Genomic DNA, 25,706 nt, shown 5'->3' with positions numbered 1-25,706 from the left:
TATTAACATTCATTTATCCAGGGAGAAATCTTGAAGCTAGTATTTCCGTTTGAAATTAAGTGAACATGATGAGTATGACTTACTGAGTGAAGTAATTACAGTGTGAAATAACTCAGAGTGGATTTTAATTAAACTTATTATGGTGAAGTGTGGATTTATTCTTGTAGGTTATTTGGGGGAAAGCCTCATCCAGAATGTGGGATAAACCAAAAAGCTATGATTTAATGTCTTATTTAGCAAATCATGTCTTTTAGTATAAATCCTTTATTTTCAGGAAAACATGAATTATATAGTACACAAAGTTGTTATAGACAACTCAGCCTGTGTTTACTAAACGCTTATCTCAAGGAGCTTGTAATCAGTTCTAAAACTAAATTCTCAAGAAATAGTTTAATGATAATATAAGAGCAGGTGCCTAAATGCCACAGTGAGCATTTTAGACAAGGGAGCAATGATTGTGAGTGAGAATGGCAATGGAGAACTTTATGGCGAAGGGGAGACTTGAACCCAGAACTCAAACAATGGGAAGAATTTAAATGGATGGAGAAGACATGGGAGGACCGAGATGTGGCTGTGTGTGCTGCATTTGTAAGAATGGAAGGTGGCTGCCACTGAAGTGTTAGTTGGTGAGTAGAGGGAAGGTAACTGGCTAGTCCGGCAGATGAAGCCCACCTCTTGAAGAACCTCATCTGCTAAATACTCACCAATCTACTCTCTCCCTATTGACCAACCCTCTAGTGGCAGCCTCCTCATGTTCTTAGAAACTGTTCTGAGAATAGAGACCCACAGAAAACATCTGGACAGGGGAGTGACGTAGTGAAACTAGGGTTTTGGGAGGTTAATTGATTCCATTATGTATGCCTAACTTCATAGGAAAACCAAAAGCAACCCTCAGACAACCAGGATTTTCTTCAGACTTTTCTATCAGCAAAAAACCTAATCCAACACTGTTAAGAGACAAAGGAAACTCTCTTGGAGTTAAGTCTGATGCTGAAATGCCGCCTTACGCATTACACACAACTGCTGGAAGTGAAGTATTCAAAGATGCTCCAGTGCCGAGGCATGTGACCATGTCTGCCAACAACAGGTACTTGGGCTTTGTCTGGCTAAAAGGAGAAGTTTGGTGAACCTAGGATAATAAATGTTAAAAATGCATGTTCAGGGTAAGAAGGAAGTACTTTCTGTTTTGTCTAATGTAAGTTCACATGTAGTAGAGAAATGCATCATTGCAACTAGTAAGTCCTCTTTTCCTAGGTGCCTGGATGGCGTTCTCTGAATGTATCTCCATTTTATATTTTCTCTGAATTGTTAGCAGTCTCTCCTTATAAAATTCATTTTAAAAGCTCTCACAGGTTGTAGTAAGATGCTATTTCAACATAACATTACTTTTTCTGAAAACCTTTCTTATAATTAATTTTGTAAGTTTTAAGTAAAATCTGATTAATTTGCATATTCCACTATGCTCCAATGATCTTATTCATAATTATACAGTAGCATGATACATCCATGCATCAGAATACTGGACTCGCAGTAATAACACAGCCTTAAAGTCTTAGTTTGGGTGCTGCCATTCACTAGCCCGGTGAAATAAGTGAAATTATTTAATCTTTTGGGGCTGTAGTTTCCTCATTTGTCCAATGAAAATGTTAAACTAGGTGATCTCAAAGTTCCTTTCTGGCTCTAAATTTATGGTTTTATAAGGTAACTTCTGTCAGCAAACTGTGACCCATGGGCCAAATCTGGCCCATTGCCTGTTTTTTGTAAATAAAGTTTTATTAGAACACAGCCACACCCCTTTGTTTATGTGTTGTCTGTGGCTGCTTTTGCACAACAACTGCAGAGTTGAGTAGTTGTGCAGAGACCGTATGGCCTGTAAAGCCTAAAGGTACTATTGAACCCTTTACGAAAAAGATTTGCTGAGTCCTGATATAGAAGACTAGTATCACATTCTTCCATCCTATTTGTGCTTTTACAATAAATTTTCTTATGTCATATCCCTTTAAATCAGTGTTCAAAAATTCCATTTTGTGTAAAAGATAGTTTCTCCCAATACTAGAATATTTAGAAAGAATTAATTTTTTTAAAAATTTAGGTAAAAGAGTACCAATTTTTTATATTTTGACATTTTTTATAAAGTAACCCTAAAATATTCTTCATGATGGTATATATTTAATGTGGTTTATGGTTAGTTATTATAATTTTGATAAGGTCTAGAAAATACATAGTTAAAACTTGGATTTTGACCCAGAGCACTAGTTGGGTCCAGTATGTGACTGAGGTGCCATTATCTTCCCTGATTGTGTGCCAAAACTTCAAGATCTCATTTTGAACTGAATCTATAAAATGACAGCAAAATCAGCCATCCTGGATTGTGGGCCCAGGGGAGCATTCTCCACCCTGCAGTCTGATGTCTCCTCCCTCTCACCTAGTAGCACTGGGTGGCCCAGGTAAGTGCCTAACATCCCTGCAGGCAGCACCAACAGGGACTGAGCGGGGGCCCTGCCAGCACCAAGTAGCCCAAAGAGCAGGTGCAAGGTGATGCTCTCTGACCTGAGCCTAGTGTGTTTCCACCTCGCACCAAGCAGCACCAGGCCCAGGGAAGTGCATTCTGCTCCTGTGGGCAGCACCCGCAGAGATCAAGCAGTAGCCCCAGCAGCAATAGGTGAATGTGCCAAACCAGAATAACAGTGTAAGGGCTCTGAAAACTAAATTATCATTGGAACCACAGCCTACAAAAGTGGTCCAGAAGCTACGAGCTAAACGTAAACAGGGTAACTGCCTGCTAAAATAGGAAATTTATATAGGATCCAGGGTCTCCTAACTATGTCCAAATGTCCAGGATACAATAAAAATAATCACTTGTTATACTAAGCACCAGGAAGATGACAACTTAAATGAAGACAGACAATCAACAGATGCCAACACCAAGATGAATCAGATGTTGGAATTATCTGACAAGGATTTTTAAAGCAGCTGTCAAAAAAAAAAGACAATGAGGGGCCGGCCTGGGGGCACAAGCGGTTAAGTGTGCATGCTCTGCTGCGGCAGCCTGGGGTTCGCCGGTTCGGATCCCAGGCGTGCACTGACACATCGCTTGTTAAGCCATGCTGTGGTGGCATCCCATATAAAGTAGAGGAAGATAGGCACGGATGTTAGCCCAGGGCCAGTCTTCTTCAGCAAAAAAGAGGAGGATTGGCATTGGACGTTAGCTCATGGCTGGTCCTCCTCACCAAAAAAAAAAAAAAATGGCAATGAGCAATTGCAAATACTTTTTGAAAAAATTAAAAAATAGAAAATTCACCAAAGAAATAGAAGATACAAAAAAGAACCAAGTGGAGACTACAGTCCTGAAAAATGTAACAACCAAATAAAAAATGCACCAGATGGGCTCAATAACAAAATGACTATGACAGAGGAAAGAATCACTGAACTTGAAGATAGACCAATAGAAATAATCCAATCTGAACAACAGAGTAAATAGACTTCAGAAAAACAAAACAAAGCAACCAGCAGAGCCTTAGGGACTTTTGGGGAAAACATGAAAAGATCTAATATTTCTATTGTCAGAATTTCAGAAGGAGAAGAGAAAGATTGAGGCTGAAAGAATATTTGAAGGCATGATGGCTGAAAAGTTCTCAAATTTGGTTAAGGACATAAAGCTACAAATTCAGGAAGCTGAGAGATTCCCAAAGAGGATGAATCTAAAGAAACCCACACCAAGACAAATCATAATTAAACTTCTGAAAACTAAAGACAAAAAGTCTTGAAAACAGCCAGAGAGAAGTGACACATCACCTGTAGGGGAACACTGGTTTTAATGACAGTAGATTTCTCATCCATGACCATGGAGTATCCATGGAGGAAGGAAATGGCACATTTTTCTAGTGCTGGAAGAAGAAAATTATTGACCACAAATTCTATATCCAGCAGAAATGTATTTCAGGAATGAAAGGGAAATAAAGACATTCTCAGATGAAGGAAAACTAAGAGAATTTGTCACTAGCTGACCTACTTTTAAAGAGTGGCTAAAGGAAGTTCTCTCAACAGAAAAGAAATAATATAAGATGGCTTGCAACTTCAGAAAGAAAAGAGCAGAATGGGAAAAAAAAAGGTGAAAATATAATAGATTATCCTTCTCACGAGTTTGTTAAATCATGTTTGGTTGAAGCAAAAATTATAACACCATCTGTGGGGTGTTCAACGTATGTAGAGAAAGAACTTAAGACAATTATATTTATAAAGTGGGGAGGGCAAGGAGACCTAAGTGAAAGTAACGTTTCTACACTCACCGGAAGTGGTAAAACACTGATACCAGTAGAATTCATGTTACTATATATGATATTGAATGCGTAGAGCAACCAATAGGAAAACTGTACAAAGTGATATACTAAAAAACACTGTAAATCAGAATGGAATTCTCAAAAAAGTTTAAGTAACCCACAAGAATGCAAGAAAAGAGAAATAGGGGAATGAAAAACAGGAAACAAACAGAAAACAAATAATAAAATGGCAGGCATAAACCATAACATAACAATGGTTACTTTAAATGTAAAAACACTTGAAAAGATGTTCAACTGCATTAGTCATTAGGGAAATGAAGACTAAAACTACAGTGAGGTATCACTGTAACATACCTATCAGAATGGCTAAAATAAAAAATAGTGATAATCCTGAGTGCTGGCAAGGATGCACAGAAACTGAATCACTCATACATTGCTGTTGGAAATGTAAAATTGAATAGCCACTCGAGAAAACAGGTTGGGAGTTTCTTAAAAAAAAAAAAAGTGCTAAACATGCAACTACTGTATGACCTAGCATTTGCACTCCTGGGCATTTATCCCAGAGAAATGAAAACTTATGTTCACACAAAACCTGTACACAAATGTTCATATTAACTTTATTCATAATAGCCAAAAACTAGAAACAACCCAGACGTCCTTTGGTAGGTGAATGGTTCAACAAACTGTAATACATCCTACCACAGAATACTCTCAGCAATAAAAAGGAGTGAACTACTAATACACACAACAACTTTGATGGATCTCAAGGAAATTATGCTGAGTGAAAGAAGCCAATCTCAAAAGTTACGTACTCTCCGATTCTGTTTATATGATGTTCTTGAAATGACAAAATTATAGAGATGGAGAACAGATAAGTGGTTGCCAAGAGTTAGGGGTGGGGGAAGGGGGATGGGTGTGGCTATAAAGGGGTAGCAAGAGGGAGCCTTGAAGTGATGAGACACTTCTGGATGTTGATTGTCGTGGTGATTACATGGATTTGTATGTGTGGTCACATGGCACAGAGCTACACAAACACACACACGTACATGTAAAACTAGTGAAATCTGAATAAGCTCTGGATGGTACCAGTGTCTGTTGCCTGGTTTTAATATGGTACTATGCAAGACGTTACCATTGGGGGAAACTAGCTGAAGGGGCCATAGGACCTCTTTGTACATTTTTTGCAACTTCCGATGAATTTATAAGTATTTCAAATAAAAAAATTAAAAATTGGTAGCAAAACCCTTATATATGGTTTTAGTTTTGAAGATTTTTGAGGATTAGTGTAATAGATGCTTTTGTCTTTTGCCTTTCACTGCAAGAATTTTGGATTCCATATGGTAGAATGTCTTGTGTAATTTCTAGAGCTACAGACCTAGCTCTCTTTCTTTATATGGATTATATTATAGGCTTTTTTTTTTTTTTTTTTTTTTGCTGAGGATGATTTGCCCTGGAGTAACATCTGTCACCAGTCTTCCTCTTTTTTTTCTTTTTTGTTTGAGGAAAATTAGCCCTAGGCTAACATCTGTTACCAGTCGTTCCTCTACTTTGTATGTGGGTTGCCGCCATGGCATGGCCGCCGACGGATGGTGTAGGTCCACACCCAGGAACCAAACCTGGGCTGCCGAAGCGGACCGCGCTGAACTTAACCACTAGGCCATGGGGCTAGCCCCCAGACTATTTTAATTATAGACTATTAAAGATATTATAAAACATCTTCATCAAATCTTTTTTTAAAGAGCATAATACAAATTGAAAGATACCTTTTAAGAGAAATCTGAATACCACCTGGTGACAGATGTTATGGGCAGCCTTTCTAGTTATGAAATCAAAAAAAGTTACTCTTATCAAAATAGAACAATAGCAAAAGATTTTATTTCTACTTGTGAAATATTAAGCAGTAATATTAAGTAGTAGAAGCTAATATGAGCTTAAGCTTTTTGGGGTCCCCAAATCTTTTGAGAAGGATAGAAGCTAAAAATGATCTTCCCAGAAAACGTGTGCACATATACATACATCTTTATATACTAATTCAGGAGATTTATGGGCCCCAGAAGCCCGTTCTCAAGAACTCTGGTTAAGAGCTCATGGCTACCAGTTAACAAACTGGAAGATTCTAGAAAAATAACATAACTGATATTCTCTGATATTGTAGGTCAATCTGAGTTACCATGTATCTTCAGTAAAATAGAAAGAGGGGTCAAGAGTGAGGATATGTAATTGGTTTGTGGTTTCTCTAGTCTGTATGAAGGAAGGAAATGTTTATCTTTAAAGTAATACAGTTCATGACCATTGTATTTTGTTAAAGTGTTAAGATTACTAAATGAGGTATTTAATATATTTATGTATAAAATATAGATGAGTATGGAGCTGGAGGCCCAGGTTCCCCTATTAGGCCTAGTAAAAGAGAAGAAATTGCTGTATGTTCATTGTAGTGAGTAAGATCGTGGACTTTGGATAGGAGTGACTGTCTGGCATTAGCCAACAGTCACATGATTGAAAAGACACCTTTGAAGTATTAAGATAAGTAAATGAATGTCAATTTATTGTTGATTTCTGAGTTTTTATGTGATTAAAACATGTACTAAATATTTGTAGGAAGCACTTTCTAAAATATATTTATTGATTTGTTCTGATTACAACAGTACTATTTGTACTGTATAGAAAATTTGCAAAGTAAAAGTAAAAGGAAGTAAAAGAAAAACACCTCTAGTCTAGACATAAATGTAAACATTTTAAAATATCCATTATTTTTATTTATGTATATATAAGTTTTTTAAAATACAAATTGGGTCATGCTATATGTCACTATTTTATAATCTGTTTAAAAGGCGATATATTGTGAATGTTTTCCATATCATTAAGTATACTTCTACATTATCTTTTTTTTTGAAAGTTTCCCCCTGAGCTGACATCTGTTGCCAATCTTCCTCTCTCTTTTTTTTTCTCCCCAAAGCCCCGGTACATAGTTGTATATTCTAGTTGTAGTCCTTCTAATTCTTCTATGTGAGCTGCTGCCACAGCACGGCTAGTGACAGATGAGTGGTGTGATTCTGTGCCCAAGAACTGAACCTGGGCTGCCGAAGCGGAGCGAGCAGAACTTTAACCCCTAGGCCATCAGGGCTGGCTCTATCATTTTTTTAAAAATTATTTTACTGAAGTCATATTGGCTTATAACATTGTGTAAATTTCAGGTGTACATTATTATATTTCAGTTTCTGTGTAGACTGGATCGTGTTCACCACTAATAGTCTAGTTTCTACCCATCACCATACACGTGCCCCTTTACCCCTTTTACCCTCCCCTCACCCCCTCCCCCTCTGGTAAACACTAATCTGTTCTCCTTATCCATATGTTTATCTTCCACATATGAGTGAAATCATATGGTTTTTGTCTTTCTCTGTCTGGATTATTTTGTTTAGCATAATACCCTCAAGGTCCATCCATGTTGTTGCAAATGGCACGATTTTGTATTTATTTATGGCTAAATAGTATTCCATTATATATATACACCACATCTTTTTTATCCATTCATCTATTGATGGGTGCTTGGGTTGCTTCCATGTCTTGGCCATTGTGACTAGAACATAGGGATGCATAAATCTCTTTGAATTGTTGATTTCATGTTCTTTGGATAAATACCCAGTAGTGGGATATCTGGATCATATGGAATACCGTGTTTACTCAGGCAAAGGAAACAAAAGAAAAAATAAACAAATGGGACTACATCAGACTAAAAAGCTTCTGCAAGGCAAAGGAAACCAGGAACAAAATGAAAAGACAACCCACCAACTGGGAGAAAATATTTGCAAATCATATATCCAACAAGGGGTTAATTTCCAAAATATGTAAAGAACTCATACAACTCAACAACAAAAAAAGAACAACCTGATCAAAAACTGGGCAGAGGATATGAACAGACATTTTTCCAAAGAAGATATATAGATGGCCAACAGGCACATGAAAATATATTCAACATCACTAATTATTAGGGAAGTGCAAATCAAAACTACAATGAAATGTCACCTTATACCCATCAGAATGACTATAATTAACAAGACAAGAAATAACAAATGATTGAGAAGATGTGGAGAAAAGGGAACCCTCACACACTGCTCGTGGGATTGCAAACTGGTGCAGCCACTATGGAAAACAGTATGACATTTCTCAAAAAACTAAAAATAGAAATAACATTATCATTTTGAATGTCAGGGTAGTCCATTGTCCAATCACCTATTGTTGAATATAAATGATTGCCACTATTGTAAGCAATTCTACAATGAACGTATTTGTAGAACAATCCTTATATATATTGATAACTAGTTCCTTAGAATATATTGGTAGAAATAGAATATCTGGGTAAAAGGGTATACACACTAAGACTATTACAAATTTGTGCTCTAAACAGGTTATACCAATTATAATCTTCTAGAAGCATATGAGAGTGGTCGTTTTCTTGTACCTGTGCTAACATTGGGCATCAGTTTTTTATTTGGTACTCCAAAAGGTGAAAAAATGTACCTGTGTTTTAATTTCTATTTCTTTCATTTTGATTCTTATGGAAGTTATATTTTTGTCATGTTTTTTAGCCCATTTATAGTTCTTTTATAAATTACGTCTTTGTCCTTTGCGCAATTTTTCTGTTGTATTTTTTCTTCCTAATTTGTAAAAGTGATTTATAAATTAAGGATGTTGACTCTTTGTCTATAATATGTTGGCAGTATTTCCTCAGTTTAATTGTGGTATTTTTGGTGTACAAAAGCTTTAAAATTTTATATAGTTACATCTATCAATCTCTTCCTTTCTGGCTTCTGCCTTTAGGTCTTATGCTTAGAAAAGCATTTCTACCTCAATATTATATAATATGTCTTCTGTTCTCTTTTAGAATTTTTATGGTTTCATTTTTTACATTTAATCTTTAATTCATCCAGAATTTATTTTGTCGTGCAATGTGATAGTAGGAATCTTCTTGTTAGCCAGATGTCCTAATATCAGTTATTACATAATCCTTCTTTCTCTGCTGGTTTGAAATGCTGTATTTACCCATACGAAGTTGTTTATAAATATTTGACTCAGTTTCTGGGCTTTCCATTGGGAATCGTTGATTACCTGTCTGTTCTTTTGCAGAGCCAACCTATTCAGATTATTAGAACTTTATAATAAGTGTTGATAACCTCTACTCTCTCCTTCCTCCTCTCTCTACTCTCTCCTTCCTCCTCTCTCTACTTCCTAGTTTGGTTTGCTGGTTCTGTCAGTGCTGTTATTGCACCTACTGCCGCTATCATAGCACTTGGTAGACTTTGTTCTTACACAGAGATTTTGTGGGTGCATTCATTATCTATTGCTGTGTAACAGATTACCATAAATTTCGCCGCTTACAACACATATTTATCATCTCCTGATTTCTGTGGGTCAGGAATCTAGGCAACACCTAGCTAGGTCCTCTGCTTCACTTCCTTTTGAGTTGTTCCTTAGTTCTGTCTGGCTGTTGGCCAAAGACCACCTTCAGTTTCTTGCCACATAGGCCTCCCCAGCATGGCCACTTGCTTCATCAAAGCCAGCAAGGGAGAGATTATGCTAAAAAAGTGGAAATTAGAGTCTTTTGTAATCTAATTATTTGTAATCCCCTCAACCTTGAAGTATTCTGTTGGTTAGAAGCAAGTTACTCAAGGGGAGAGCATTACACAGACTGTGACTATCAGGAGGCAAGAATCTTTGGGGGCCATCTAATAGCTGCTTACCACAGTCAGTTTTCTCGACTATATGTATAGTCCATGAGAGTAGGGGTATGTTTCTAGCTTGTCATTGATCATTACTGTTGGACACGGTGCCTGACGCATAGTAGGTCCTTAAATAAATGTTTGTGGGATAAGAGTGTGTCTCTAATAAATGACATGTGTTTAGATTTGGGGGTTTTTTTGGACCAGTCTAAGTATTTGTCTTTTAAGAAACAAAATAATAAATCTTTTATACTTACTGTTATAAAATTGGTTGGACCTCTGTCATATTATCACATTTGTTTTTTGTGTCCCTGTGCTTTCCCTTGAATATCTTTCTCTTGCTCTGTTAGTGGTTTTCTTTCCTTTCCGTTAGACCTACCAGTGCTTGAACCATAGCTGTCCCTGCCATAGTCTCCCTGTACTTTCACTCTTTGCTCATAACCCTCTGCTTCTACTAGAGCCCTCAAAGCTGCCTCAAAGCAGGGGAAGGTTTCAGTTTACAGTTTTAGGGCTCTGGTGCAAGGGAAAGGAGTGCTGTCTCCCTGTCAGTTTAGTGAAAACAGGAGTTGATATGTTTCGGCATCTTCTGTTATTTCCCAGATGCATTGTACACAAATGTGATGCCCTTATAATTGCATAGCATCATACACTAAGTAAGCTTTTATTGGTAGCCTACAATCTAATCATTTCTTTTAGAATTAAAATATTATGAGATGTGCTTCATTTTAAAGAATTGATCTAATTTTTAGAGTATTCCGTACCATACAAAAATTGGGAAATGTGTGTACTGTGTCACTATCACCCACTCTTGTCCCATACCCACTGCCAGGCAAGACGTAGTCATTTATTCATTCAGTCATCCTATTTATTCGTACAACATTCACTCTCCCTTCGTGTACCAGGCACTGGGAACACAGGTAATTAACATACTTGGAGTCTAGTGAGGGAGACAGGCATGAACGCAAAGGTTTTGTGTGTGTGTGTGTGTGTGTGTGTGTGTGTGTGTGTTTTATTTCTTTGTCCTCATATTGGAAAAATCTTCCTACATACAACCAATATAATTCATATGAAAATTATTTTGGTGGGGGGGGTGAGGTGAGGAATCTATGTTTCTTCTTTTCTAAGTAGTTATTTGAGCAATCCCCTCTGATTTGAAATGCCACTTTTATCATGTGCTAAGATATAATGTAAATTGAGTGTTTCTAAGCTCTCTACCATTTTACTTATCTGTCCAACTATTTTAATGTTGTAACTTTATAACACATTTCAATACCTAGTGATGCAAGTCCTTCATTTTTTAGTTATGTTCCAAAATTTCCTTCTGTTCAACTGTTTATTCTTTGCATGCTTTTCTTTATTTTGTGTTGCTAGTCCCTTAAAGGTGATTAATTGGAAATCTGACTTCCAAGTTGTTTAAAGTCCTAGTTTAAATTTAGCTTTTAATACACTTTTCTCTGGGTGAATATGAAACATGAAAGCTAATACCAGGTATCGTTTTCATTTTTGCTCATTTTGAAATATTTTAATGACTTCTTTTGTTGTTCAATGCCACCAAGACTTTAAATGAAAAGTATGGTGTTTAAAACTTGGTATAGACTTGGCTATTTGAAATTTTTTAATTTCTTTTTTTATTGCAGTAACATTGGTTTATAACATTGTATAAATTTCAGGTGTACTTCATCCTACTTCTCTTTCTGCATAGATTGCATCATGTTCACCGCCCAAATACTAATTAGAATCCATCACCACACATGCTATTTGAATTTTAATTTAGTTTTTTTTTTTTGTACCTTAGGTTTAGCCCAAAGGTGTCCCTCCCACCACCTTTTCAGATGCATCTCTCAAGAAGCTGTACTAAGGAAATGAGTGGTATGTTTTCTAAACATTATCTTCATGATAACATTTTGGCTTCTGGAGCCTCAGAACCCTAAGAAAAATGTCTGCTGGTGACTTTTGATATTTGCTATCACCTTCTCCTACTTGGAATATCTCTCTCCTCCTCTCTTTCCTAATTTCTTTAAATTTTGAATTGAAGTGACTAAAGAGAAAATAATACCTCCAAGGATATCATTATTATATCCTGACTTGAGGCCTTCCTCACACCAAACCTATTCTGTTTTATTTCCATGTGTCGCTTGCGGAGATACTTGTGTCCCTTGTCACCTTCTCACTCATTAGAGGGTAGGATTTAAAGTACATAAATATGGGACTTCAACTCATAAAATAGGTTCAGATACTCCTGCATTTAAAAGCTGGGACCCTAAACTGTGCAGTGACCACGAAACATCTAAGTGTGAATGCAAGTGATTCCTCAGGTTATAAAATCCCAAAGAGCTGTTAAGAAAATAACGGGAGACATAATAAAGTCAAGGAGTCTGAAGATTAGAAATGCACACACTCGTCATCTTGTCTCTCCAACCAAAGTGTAAATCCCCTGCTCATAGACCCACTGAGGGATACAGTGTTTTCAGAATTAGTACTTATGTTGCATGAAATTTAAATGTGATTTTAAATATTTGCTGCTTTAAATGTGCTTCTTACTGAGTTGAAATCATTTTTTCTGTAAGAACATATCTCCAGTATTGCTTATGGAAATTAAACAATATGATTTTTGTTTATATTAATTACTTTTACATACGCTATTTCTGAAACGTGACTACTCAGTAAAGTTGTATACCCTTAAGAGGTCATAGATCCTTTTAAATTAGAATAAGCTTTTTCTGCAGAACCAAGAGGACTTGTTTCGGGAGGATTGCGATTCACCTGGCGGCTGATATGCACACACTTATACACAACCTCCCCTACCTGCTGGCAGCCTAGATTACTTCCTTTGTTTGTTTAACAAAAGGTACAGAAGCTTAGGTGACTCCAGTGGCCCCATGGAGCAGGTGTGTTTGCAAAGACTATGCATCTACTGCTGACACGCTCTTTAAGGGGGGGTCTGGCCAGTTCTGAGAAACTCGTTTTTTCCTTCTGCCTGGTCCTTTTATATCATTATTTGGGAAGAACTTAAATAAATTAGCTGTTGCCTTTAATAGGAAATATATATGGACATCCTGGACCCTTCTGTTCTCTGAGCCAAACTAAGTCTTAGCAAGGCCAGGTCTCATTCTCTGTGGAGGGTAAAGCAGAGTCAGCATCCAGCCATCCTCAAGGAAGCTCACCCTTTGGCTTCCTGGCATCCTCAGAGGCCAGCGTCCCCAAACCAGCCTGTGTGTCTCTACCAGCCAGTTTAAAATAAAATAAAGTTGTTGAATCCCAGCAGAAATACCATCTAATTACAATATGGGCATATATTACTTGTAGATGGTACTTTTTAATGTACTCTGATCCGTATCCCATTGAAATTTAGAAGAGATTTGGAATGAATTTCATAGTTCTTAAAATAACAACTGTCATCTATAATGGACACTCACATTTCTTTATTGTCTTAGGATAACTCAGGCATTCTAAGTTTTAAATGAAAAATAAACATGAGTAAGAGAGCTAGCCAAAACTTTATCAATATTCGCTTATGAAAGATAAATGATTTGGATTGGGGAAATAAAAACAAATCATTAATCTCTGAGCACCAAACCTTTTATTTATGTTTATAAACCGAGGCTAGGATGATTGTAGTAGGTGGTTCAATTTTTTAATTTCTGTATATTGTTAAATTATTTTTTCTCATTAATAAAGGGCAAATTGATTATATTTTAAAACCTGGACAATTTTTTATTTTGTATAAAATGTTCTTTGATCTTACTATTGAGGCATTTTCTTTATGCTCTGTGGAATATAGCTTCAAATTCAGCATTGCATATATGCCATTATTGTCTAAAATTTAACCTTTCTTTGTAGCAGTTAGACAATGATTGTTTAAATAATAAGTTGCATTATTCTTTACGAAGCAAGATCATCCTGATGTTTAAATTAAACTATGAAGCACCTTGCAAAATAAAGGGGCTAGGTTTCCTCTGCTGTGGCTGTTGACCCTGCTGGGTATTTCAGGGTTAAAACTTAGACTGAAGCTGTCACGGTCCTGCTTTGCCTAATCGTGCTCCTTCTAAGTCCCTTGACCCCCCACAAGCCTGAAGTATAACAAAACCTAAAGACACAAATACCAGGTAATGGGGATAATCTAAAATGTTAAGCATTTTGGTTAATTCTATCATTTTTTTAATTTAAAGATAATTTAAATCAGACTGTTGAAAAACCAAATATCACGCCTCCTGCCTCTTACACTTATAAAATGGATGAGGTTCAAAACCGCATAAAAGAAATACTAAACAAGCATAACAATGGCATTTGGATATCTAAGCTTCCACATCTTTACAAAGAGTTATATAAAGAAGAACTTAATCAAGGAATTTTACAGCAGTTTGAACACTGGCCTCATATTTGCACGGTACGTTTCTCCTTATTCCTCCCTCCTGCTGCCTCCTCCTTGCCCCACTTTCAGATTTTGAGTTATTAGTCATATCACTTTTTATCCAAGGAGCATGAAGCACTTTCTGTAATATTGCTGCATTAATCTTATCTCTAAGATTAACAGATACCAGTTCTTATTAATAGGAGCAGCATGTCAGGGTTGAGGGCTGTGTGTGTTGTAATTGCTGTTTTTATATAATTTAAATTACTTTTTAAATGCATTTAATATGTGATGATATATATACCATTTTGTATTAAGCTGCTACCAACAGATAGTGATAGCTTTGCCATTTTAATGACTTGAACTTACTGGTAATGAAACTCTTTTTTTTAGTCTCAAATTTTATGTGCTTGTTCCTGAGAGTTTTTAAAGACGTTCAGTTGATCAAAGTTTAGTTATTTTGGCTAATTATTTATAGAGTACCTGATTTTTGTTTTAAAATGAATATAGTGTTCAGATTTAAAATTTTTACGAACTTCTTTGGAAGAAAAAAATTGAAAAGTGAGCTGACATCAATTTCCATATCTGTTCCTACTTGAGAGTCTATTATTATAAGAAAATGATGGGTCAGAATAGTTTATTAGAAATTTTAGTTCAGGTAGAGATAGAGACAACTAGATTCTTCAACCAAACTAACTAACTTTTAGATGTTTCTTAATGTTTTTATTTCCGTAGAATATATTCAACAATGTAACTATTTTAAATGGTGGCATTAGCAGCTCTTGGTGCTTCTAAGCTTGTAGAATTAAATGTGCATGATGATCATTGTTTGGTAGAGGGCTTTTATTTCTTTAACTTAATATATGTTTTGGCCCCCAACCGTGTTGGGCAAAGCGTAGGCCACTCCCTTTGTATGAGCACCTGGCCCAAAGACAGCTTCTATTTTTGTAACCACTTTTTCATCCAGACCACTGACACTCAAGCCCCGTGCACTTTCCCGATAAGAGTCATTCATTCATCCATCCATCCTACTTATTCATGCAACATTCACTATGCACCTGCAGGTACCAGTCACTGCCTTAGCTGCTAAGAACATCTAGGGCTATGTGACGTGTTAGATTATACAGTGTGAAGTGGGAAAACAAGAAGAAATATCCAACTCTGGAAATATGGCTGTTTCCCTACTTATAAAGTCAGGAATGTTTAATGGTCACAGGAATGTTACCTCTGATTTATGTGGAATGTGGGGTTTGTTCTTATAATGGGGATTCTAAGGTTGCTATTCAATTCATTCCATTTTTACTCCTTTCTGGGAAGAATTTTCTCACTAGATGCAGGTTTAGCAGTGTTGATGTCGATGAGGACCCCTTCAGACTTCGCTAGTCTTGAGGGGACTTCCGAGGTTTCATCAGGTCACTCAGTTTGAAGGTTCAGGGCCTGGAGCTCCTTCTTGGAATGCATATGGTTCTTTTATTTTTTAAATCGTAGACATTCATGAACTAATAGCATATCTTCAGTGAACTTCACTAACTTAGAGCCTTTTTTGATTGTCAAGGTACACTATATATAACTCACTGTTAACTTTAATAAGTCATCTTTGGAGTAAATGTTTTAAAATTAACTTCCCATATTCTTAATGTATTATGTTTTTGGTTACTTTAGTATTTTATACTAAATAGCATGGTAGGATGGTAATTACTAGTATTTGTAGCTTAGTTTATGGCTTTTGGCGGGGAGAAATTTTCATCCTTGCTACTCTACGTGTCTGCAAAGCCCCCAGATTTCTCTTGCTAGGATTGTAGGTGAGAGAGTGTCTCTTTCTTTGATGTTAAAACTTTACCTAAAATGAGTGGTTTCCTACTAAATTTCAGGTGCTGAAACAACTGACTTTTTATTTTCTGGTTGCTCAAATTCATCTTTGTTGCATAATTATTTTCTGTCCAGGCAGTGAAGGTGGAACATGAAACAAAAATATAATAATACCTTTCTTATCTATATGCTGTGTCTCTCAACTTTGAATAGGAATGTTTAGATGCAGTCACTATCAATTATTAGGTATGAGAATTTGCTTAGTGAACATTGTATCTAGGATGCCAAAAACTGCCAGTCTTATTAACGTCTATTAATATTTTTCAAGACTATTTTTTTAATAACTCTTGAATGTTTTTTTAACAGCCTACTGGTAAACAGTTTTTAACAGTTACACCATGATTATTTTCCCTTTCTTCTTACTTCTTGCCTTTTGCCTTGCTGAAAAGCAGAAACACTGATAGCGTGCCCAGGGCTGATACTACTACAAGCAGGGTGAGATAGTCTCAAACACAGTACAGAAAATTTAGGGTAAGAAAGACTTGGTAATGTGTATCTGTCTGTATGGCTTGTTGTGTAACTGAAGAAGAAATCCAAGTGCAGTGTGTTTCTTTCTTTAAAAAAAAGCTGTGGCTGGCCTGGTGGCGTAGAGGTTAACTGCACGCTCCACTTCGGTGGCCTAGGGTTCACAGGTTTGGATCCCGGGCGTGGACCGAGGCACTGCCTGTCAAGCTATGCTGTGGCGGCCTCTCGTATAAAGTAGAGGAAGATGGACACGGATGTTAGCCCAGGGCCAGTCTTCCTCAGCAAAAAGAGGAGGATTGGCATCATATGTTAGCTCAGGGCTAATCTTCTTCACACACACACACACACACACACACACACACACACACACAAAGCTTTCTTCCACAATCATGGAAAACATTCTATAAAAAAAAAAGATTGAAAAATAAAGTTGTAAAAATCACCCATCATACTATCACCCAGAGATAACCACTTGCAGAGATTTCCATTGGAGTATCAGAATGAACAGCATCAGCTTCAGGGACCAAATAGCAGCTCTGAAATTTTACCTCCATGGAGGTTCTAATCAGCTGCCTGCTATAGGCCACTTCACAAGGATGTTGGATGACATTTTGATGCAGGCAGAAGGATGCTTTGAATCTGTTCTTAATCTTTTGGATCTCTTCAACAACAAAATGTGGACTGAGAGTTTTGAATGCTAAAGAGAATATCAAGTCATATTAACAACAATGAACCAGTTCCATAGTGTTCCTAGGCAACTTGTGAGGGAAATGGAAATTGTACAGAAGTTGTCTTGGAAAGGCAAAGAGCCCAAGATGGTAAGCCTGTAGACCAAGGATACTGGAATCTAAGAATGCCCATTGGGTTCAGTATTTATAAAATGCTTCTATGAGCCAGCCACTGACCTAGGTGTTAGGGATAACAGTAAACAAGACAGACATGGTCCTTGCCTTTGTGGAATTTACTGCACAATAGGGAAAATAAACATTGAGCAAATAATGATAAGCCTTCAGTTGTTACAAAGAAGTGCACGGTGCTAAGGAAACATGTAAATAGGGGGGCCCGACTGAGTCTGATGAGTCAAGGAAAGCTGCCCAGAGGAGGTGGTTGTTACACTAAAACCTGACAGATGAGTTGAAGTAAGTTAGGCAAAGGAAGGGATCAGAGGAACAGGCACCTCAGACAAAAGAAACAGCTTGTGCCAAAGCCTTGAGATAGAAAAACATGGCTTTTTCAGGAAACTGAAAGAAATTCAGTAAGAAGAGAGTGGCTCAAGAAGAAACTCAAGAGGCAAGTAGAGGCCAAGTTGCTTCATTGAAGAGTCATCATTTGGTAGAAACTTAGCAGGTCCCTGCCATGAGGTCATCCAGGATCCAGAGCCTCTGGCTGACTTTGATTTCTAGGAAAATTCCAAGTCTTGTAACAACGATTGTTGAACACCAGAGGTTTTGTTGAAATTCTCCACTCTCTGAAACATGGGTGGAGAGAGAAACCTCTGCATTCCTACATGAGCCGGAATATGGTCTTTAGTGCCTTACCTGAAGCTGCGTAGAGAGCTGGGAGGCTTGTTTTATAGCCAGGCAGGACTAGATGCATTCAGCTGAGAAGAATTTCTGCCAGGAGCCTTGAAGACCCAGGGTAGGAGCATTGGGAGGCAACTTTAGGACAGCAGGGGAAACATGCTGAGTTGGGCTGGAGGCACACCAGGCCTTAATCACAGAACATAACATTCTGTGAATGAGAACATAAAATGTAGTGGAGGAGAAAAAATGCCTAATTGAGCTAATTATTCATGCTTTTACAAGAAGGTTTTACTATTAATCTGTATTTTACGTCATTTTCCACCTATTAGAAATCACTATGCTTTAAGTTGTTGACTATTACCTCAGACTTTTAAAAATTTTTTAAGTTCTGAATTGCAACAATATGGCAATTTCTGTAATATCAAAAGAGACAACAATTCTGCCACTTACATAGAGATATGTTTTTATATTTTTGGATGTTCAGGAATTTGTCTTAACTTTAATTGTGGTAATTAATTGTATAAGATAAGAAAGCACCTGTCAGCCCATGCAACATGAATTCCCTTTTTTTAAGGCCTGGATGTTTCTGAATTAAAAACAAACCGCTTGGGTTTCTAGGAAGGTGAGCATGAAGAGCAGTGGTGTATCCTCAGGCTTAGTGGTATGGATACAGTCTCTGTATATGGCAATGCCAGCAGAAGCAGCAGTGAAAAGGAAACTGAGGACTTGAAAGTATAGCCATGATATCTAATTGGAATCCAGTTTCATTTCTGATGTTCCACCAACAAGAAATATGCAATGAACATGTTGAAACAGTTTTTAAGTTTAATTTCAGCTAACACCTGAATAGGAGAAAGATAGAATAGCACTGGTGAACTCAGAATAGAGAAGTTAAGGAGTAATGTGATGTTGCCATCTGGAACCTGAAACAGAAACTACCCGTAGGGCCCTGTAGTGCAGTAGAAAGAGTTTGGGCTCTGGAGTTAGAATTTTGCCTTGCCGTTTCTCAGCTGTATTATTTTCAGCATACAGATCATCCTCTCAGGGCCTCACTTTGCTCTAAAATGTGATTTCTCCACATCTCATAGGGTTGTTAGAATTATGACATAAACTATAAGAAGCAGCTGCTGCCAGTACAGTATCAGAAACATAATAGGTGTTTAGGAAAAGGCAGCTGTTATTTTTTGAGGGGCAGCCCAGCTTAGATGAAAGCCAGTTAAAACCCACTGGTAAACCAGAGACATGTCCAGCAAGCTCCACAAAGGAATTCATCTCAGTGAAAACAGAGGAAAACTAAAGAGGGAAGAATAAGGTTTAAATTGAGAAAAAATAAGGAGCAGTGGATGACTGAAGTCAAAGAACTGAAAGTCCAAGATGAGGTGAGTCTCTGTCATCTTAGAGGAACAGTCCACCCACACCCCCAAAGGTGATGAGAGCGTGCCTGCAGTACCTACCCAGCCTAGGATGCACAGTGAAAGCTGTCTGCCAAGATATCCCCAAAAGCCCTGCACCCATTTAACCAGGACCAGACTCCATTGTCTTCCTAAAGGAACCTGTGAGTAAGGGCCTATACCTTGGGCCACGCTGAAGGAAAACGACTTGAAGTTTGTCCTAATAATATCAATAGTTGCAGTCAGCATCAATTAAAAGCCCTTACTAGGAAAAGGGAGTGAAAGAGAGTATTAGCCTTGAAATATTTACGGTCCATAAACTACTCATCTAAGATGGTGGAGAAAGAGTTTCTCTTTCTGGGTAGATGGCTTGTGAACAGTCAGGGGTTCCCCTCTACAAGGAACTTCTTGCCTTTACCTTTGATTAAATTTCTGTGGAATATGCCACAAACACTTGTACTTTCTTAAACAGAAATGACCAAAAAATTATAACCTTTCTGAATATCTTGGGCTTAGCATCACTAGCATCAATGAACTGCTGCAGAGAAGTGGCGGATGTAGGTGGTATGGAACTCTGAGTTGGATGGGCTTAGCTCCTCTCAGTGTATTTTGTGCGAGCAGTATATGCCCCACCCACTGCCCTTACAGGCTTGAGATCTGAACCTATCAGTTTGTCTTCATTGAGGCCCAGTGATGCCATTGGGGACCGTTTCCTCATCTTTTTCTCAATTGTCTTAACTTTTCCAGCACTTCTCAGCTTTAGCACAAAAAGACTAAGCTCTGAAGGAGGTCATCAAGCAGTCTTTTTCTGTGAACTGGCTAATCATAATGTGCAAGCTTCTGGTCAATGGTTCTTTGATGTTTTCGTTGTTGCTAGGTACCCAGGGGTCTGTATTCACTGCTGAAGTTGAGTTTTTAAATTGATTTGGGTTTTTTTTCCTGTATTTTTTTTTCCTAAAAGTGGCTTTTATTTCAAGTTCAAGAGTTTCCTCTTTATTCCATACCAAAGTGGGCAAACTACGCCTCTGCCTGTTTTTTTTTTTTTTAATAGCTTTATTAAATACTGAAATGTCCTTTTGTGTGTGTGTGAGAGGAAGATCAGCCCTGAACTAACATCGATGCTAATCCTCCTCTTTTTGCTGAGGAAGACCGGCTCTGAGCTAACATCTATTGCCAATCCTCCTCCTTTTTTTCCCCAAAGCTCCAGTAGATAGTCGTATGTCATAGTTGTACATCCTTCTAGTTGCTGTATGTGGGATGTAGCCTCAGCATGGCCAGAAAAGCGGTGCGTCGGTGCATGCCCGGGATCCGAACCCAGGCCGCCAGTAGCGGAGCACGCGCACTTAACCGCTAAGCCACGGGGCCGGCCCTGCCTCTGCCTGTTTTTGTTTTCTGTTTTTTTGTTTTATTTTATTAAGGTCATATTGGCTTTTAACGTTGTGTAAATTTCAGATGTATGTTATTATATCTCAGTTTCTGTATAGATTGCATCATATTCACCACCATACACATATCTGTCACCATACACATGTGCCCCTTTACCCCTTTTGCCCTCCCTCCACCCCCTTTTCCTTTGGTAACCACTAATCTGTTCTCTGTGTGTTTATCTTCCACATATGTGTGAAATCGTATGTTATTTTTCTTTGTCTGTCTGACTTATTTTGGTTAACATAATACCCTCAAGGTCCATCCATGTTGTCACAAACGGCATGATTTTTTCTTTTTTTGTGGCTGAGTATTCCATTGTGTATATATACCACATCTTCTTTATCCATTCATCTGTTGATGGGCACTTGGGTTGCTTCCACATCTTGGCTATTGTGAGTAATGCTGCGATGAACATAGGAGTGTATAAATCTTTTTGAATTCTTGCTTTCATATTCTTTGGATAAATACCCAGTAGTAGGATAGCTGGATCTTATGGTATTTCTATTTTTAGTTTTTTGAGAAATCTCCTTACTGTTTTTCATAGTGGCTGCACAAGTTTGCATTCCCACCAGCAGTGTATGAGGGTTCCCGTTTCTCCACATCCTCTCCAACACTTGTTATTTCTTGTCTTGTTAATTATAGCCATTCTAACAGGTGTGAGATGATATCTCATTGTAGTTTCGATTGGCAAACCCTAATAATTGGTGATGTTGAACATCTTTTCATGTGCCTGTTGGCCATCTGTATATCTTCTTTGGAAAAAATATCTGTTCATGTACTCTGACCAGTTTTTGATCAGGTTGTTCCTTTTTTGTTGTTGAGTTGTTTGAGTTCTTTATATATTTTGGGAATTAACCCCTTGTTGGATATATGATTTTCAAGTATTTTCTCCCAGTTGGTGGGTTGTCTTTTCGTTTTGTTGATGGTTTCCTTTGCTTTGCAGAAGCGTTTTAATCTGATGTAGTCCCATTTATTTATTTTTTCTTTTGTTTCCCTTGCCTGAGTAGACATGGTATTCAAAAAGATACTGCTAAGACTGATGTTAAAGAATGTACTGCCTATATTTTCCTCTAAGAGTTTTATGGTTTCAGGTCTTACATTCAAGTCTTTAATCCATTTTGAGTTAATTTTTGTGTATGGTGTAAGATAGTGGTCTACTTTCATTCTTTTGCATGTGGCTATCCAGTTTTCCCAACACCATTTATTGAAGAGACTTTCCTTTCTCCATTGTATGGAGGCTCCTTTGTCAAAGATTAGCTGTCCGTAGATGTGTGTTTTTATTTTTGGCCTTTCAGTTCTGTTCTATTGATCTGTGTGTCTGTTTTTCTGCCAGTACCATGCTGTTTTGATTACTGTAGCTTTGTATATAATTTGAATTCAGGGATTGTGATACCTCCAACTTTGTTCTTTTTTCTCGGGGTTGCTTTGGCTGCTTGGGGTCTTTTGTTGTTCCATATAAATTTTAGGATTCTTTGTTCTATTTCTGTGAAGAATGTCATTGGGATTCTGATTGGGATTGCGTTGAATCTGTAGATTGCCTTAGGTTATATGGACATTTTAACTGTGTTTATTCTTCCAGTCCATGACTATGGACTGTCTTTCCATTTATGTATGCCTTATTCGATTTCTTTCAATAGTGTCTTATAGTTTGCAGTGTATAAGTCTTTCATCTCCTTGGTTAAATTTATTCCTAAGTATTTTATTCTTTTTGTTGTGATTGTAAATGGGATTGTTTTCTTGACTTCTCTTTTTGCTAGTTCGTTATTAGTATGTAGAAATGCAACAGATTTTTGTGTGTTGATATTGTACCCTGCAACTTGACTGTGTTTGTTAATTATTTCTAATAATTTTTTGGTGGATTCTTTAGGGTTTTCTCTATATAGAATCATGTCATCTGCGAATAGAGTTTCACTTCTTCCTTTCCAATTTGGATCCCTTTTATTTCTTTTTCTTGCCTGATTGCTCTACCTAAAACTTCCAGTACTATGTTGAATAAGAGTGGTGAGAGTGGGCGTCCTTGTCTTGTTCCTGTTCTTAGAGGGATGGCTTTCAGTTTTTCTTCATTGAGTATACTGTTGGCTATGGGTTTGTCATATATGACCTTTATTTGGTTAAGGTACTTTCCTTCTATACCCATTTTATTGAGAGTTTTTATTATAAATGGATGTTGGATCTTGTCAAATGCTTTCTCTGCATCTATTGAGATGATCATGTGACCTTTTTTTTTTTGAGGAAGATTAGCTCTGAGCTAACATCTGTTGCCAATCGTCTTCTTTTTTGCTGAGGAAGATTGTCCCTGGGCTAACATCTGTGCCCATCTTCCTTTACTTTATATGGGATGCTGCCACAGCATGGCTTGATAAGCAGTGCGTAGGCCTGCGCCCGGGACCGAACCTTCAAACCCTGGGTTGCTGAAGCGGAGCATGTGAACTTAACTGCTGTGCCACCGGGCTGGCTCCATGATCATGTGATTTTTATTCTTCATTTTTTTAATGTGGTTTATCACATTGATTGATTTGGGGATGTTGAACCATCCCTGCATTCCTGGAATAAATCCCACTTGATCGTGGTGTATGATCCTTTTAATGTATTGTTATATTTGCGTTATTACATGCAAATATATATGCAATATATTGCATATATTATATTTACATTAGCAAATAATGTATTTGCTAATATTTTGTTGAGGATTTTTGCATCTATGTTTATCAGCAACATTGGCCTGTAATTTACCTTTTTTATGTTGTCCTTGTCTGATTTTGGTATCAGGGTAGTGTTTGCCTTGTAGAATGAGTTAGAAAGTGTCCCATCCTCTTCAGTTTTTTGGACTAGTTTGAGAAGGATAGGAATTAAATCTTTTTTGAATGTTTGGTAGAATTCACCAGAGAATCCATCTGGTCCTGGACTTTTGTTTTTTGGGAGGTTTTTGATTACTTTTTCAATCTCTTTGCTTGTAGTTGGCCTATTCAGATTCTCTATTTCTTCTTGATTCAGTTTTCGGAGGTTGTATGATCCAAAGAATTTATCCATTTCTCCTAGGTTATCCAGTTTGTTGGCATATAGCTTTTCATAGTATTCTTCTATAATCCTTTGTATTTCTGTGGTGTCTGTTGTAATTTCTGCTCTTTCATTTCTGATTTTACTTATTTGAGTCTTCTCTCTTTTTTTCTTAGTGAGTCTGGCTAAGGGTTTGTCAGTTTTGTTTAGAACCAGCTCTTAGTTTCATTGATCCTTTCTATTGTTTTTTTAGTCTCTGTTTCGTTTATTTCTGCTCTGATTTTTATTTCCTTCCTTCTACTGACTTTAGGCTTTGTTTGTTCTTCTTTTTGTAGTTATTTTAGATACAGGGAAAACTTGTTTATTTGAGATTTTTCTTGTTTCTTGAAGTAGGCCTGTATTGCTGTAGATTTCCCTCTTATTACTGCTTTTGCTGCGTCTCGTAAGTTTTGGTATGTAGTGTTTTCATTTTCATTTGTCTCTAGGTATTTTTTTTATTTCTCCTTTGATTTCTTCATTGGTCCAGTAGTTTTTCAGTAGCATGTTGCCTAGTCTTCACATATTTGTAACTTTCTTAGCTTTTTTCTTGTAGTTGATTTCTAGTTTCATAGCACTGAGGTTGGAAAAGATGCTTGATATGATTTCAATCTTCTTGAATTTAGTGAGGCTTGCTTTGTTTCGCACCATATGGCCTGTCTTTGAGAATGTTCCATGTGCGCTTAAGAAGAATGTGTATTCTGCTCTTTTTGTATGGAATGTTCTATATATATCTATTAAGTCCATCTGGTCTAGTGTTTCATTTAAGGCCACTGTTTCCTTGTTGACTTTCTGTCTGGATGGTCTATCCATTGATGTAAGTCAGGTGTTAAGCTCCCCTACTATTATTGTATTGCTGTCAGTTTCTCCTTTTAGGTCTGTTAATAGTTGCTTTATGTACCTGGTGTTCCTGTGTTGTGTATATATATTAATAAGTGTTATGTCTTCTTGTTAGAATGCCACCTTTATCATTATATAATGGCCATCTTTGTCTATCTTTTTTATCTTGAAGTCTGCATTGTCTGATATAAGTATGGCTACACCCGCTTTCTTTTGCTTGTCATTTGCCTGGAGTATCATCTTGCATCCCTTCACTCTGAGCCTGTTTGTCGTTAGAGCTGAGATGGGTTTTCTGGAGGCACCATATTGTTGGGTCTTGTCTTTTAATCCATCTAGCCACTCTGTGTCTTTTGATTGGTGAATTCAATCCATTTACTTTTAGAGTGATTATTGATATATGAGGACTTAATACTGCTATTTTATCTTTTGTTTTCTAGTGGTTCTACATTTCCATTGTTTCTTTTCCCTTGTGTTTCTGTCTGACATTTCAGTTAGGTGGTTTTCTGTGATGGTTTTGTCAGTTTTCTCTGTATTTATGATGTGTGACCTGCTCTGATTTTTTGTTTTGTGGTTACCATGAGGTTTGTATAAAGCATCTCATAGATGAGATAGTCCGTTTTCTGATAGCCTCTTATCTCCATTATCCTATGCAGGTTCCAACCCTTTTCTCTTCCCCTTCTATGTTTTTGTTGTCACAAATTATTCTTTTTTGTGTTGTGAGTTTGTGACCAAATCAAAGTGTTTATCGTTATTTTTGAATTTTTCTTTCCCTTTATCCTTTATTTTATATTTAAGTGTTTGCTAAC

The 25,706-nt window shown here is 37.2% G+C and overlaps 1 protein-coding gene across 2 annotated transcripts in view; it reads left to right on the top strand.

The window, feature by feature from the left end:
- The window catches only part of TDRD7 (tudor domain containing 7), an 88,057-nt gene that overhangs the window by 19,563 nt on the left and 42,788 nt on the right, over positions 1 to 25,706 (top strand). Inside the window, exons 4-6 of one of the 2 annotated variants that reach the window (XM_087419443.1) lie at positions 874 to 1,087; positions 11,796 to 11,869; positions 14,170 to 14,387. In XM_087419443.1, the coding sequence (XP_087275569.1) occupies positions 874 to 1,087; positions 11,796 to 11,869; positions 14,170 to 14,387 (506 nt within the window). The remainder of the gene's footprint in view (positions 1 to 873; positions 1,088 to 11,795; positions 11,870 to 14,169; positions 14,388 to 25,706) is intronic. The other variant, XM_087419444.1, reaches the window with a different exon arrangement.

This window comes from Ceratotherium simum, chromosome 29, assembly GCF_057802395.1.
Source record: "Ceratotherium simum simum isolate JZ-2026a chromosome 29, ASM5780239v1, whole genome shotgun sequence".
Lineage (NCBI taxonomy): Eukaryota > Metazoa > Chordata > Mammalia > Perissodactyla > Rhinocerotidae > Ceratotherium > Ceratotherium simum.
Note: the sequence above shows the minus strand (reverse complement) of the source record. Positions and strands in the feature narration are given on the sequence as shown.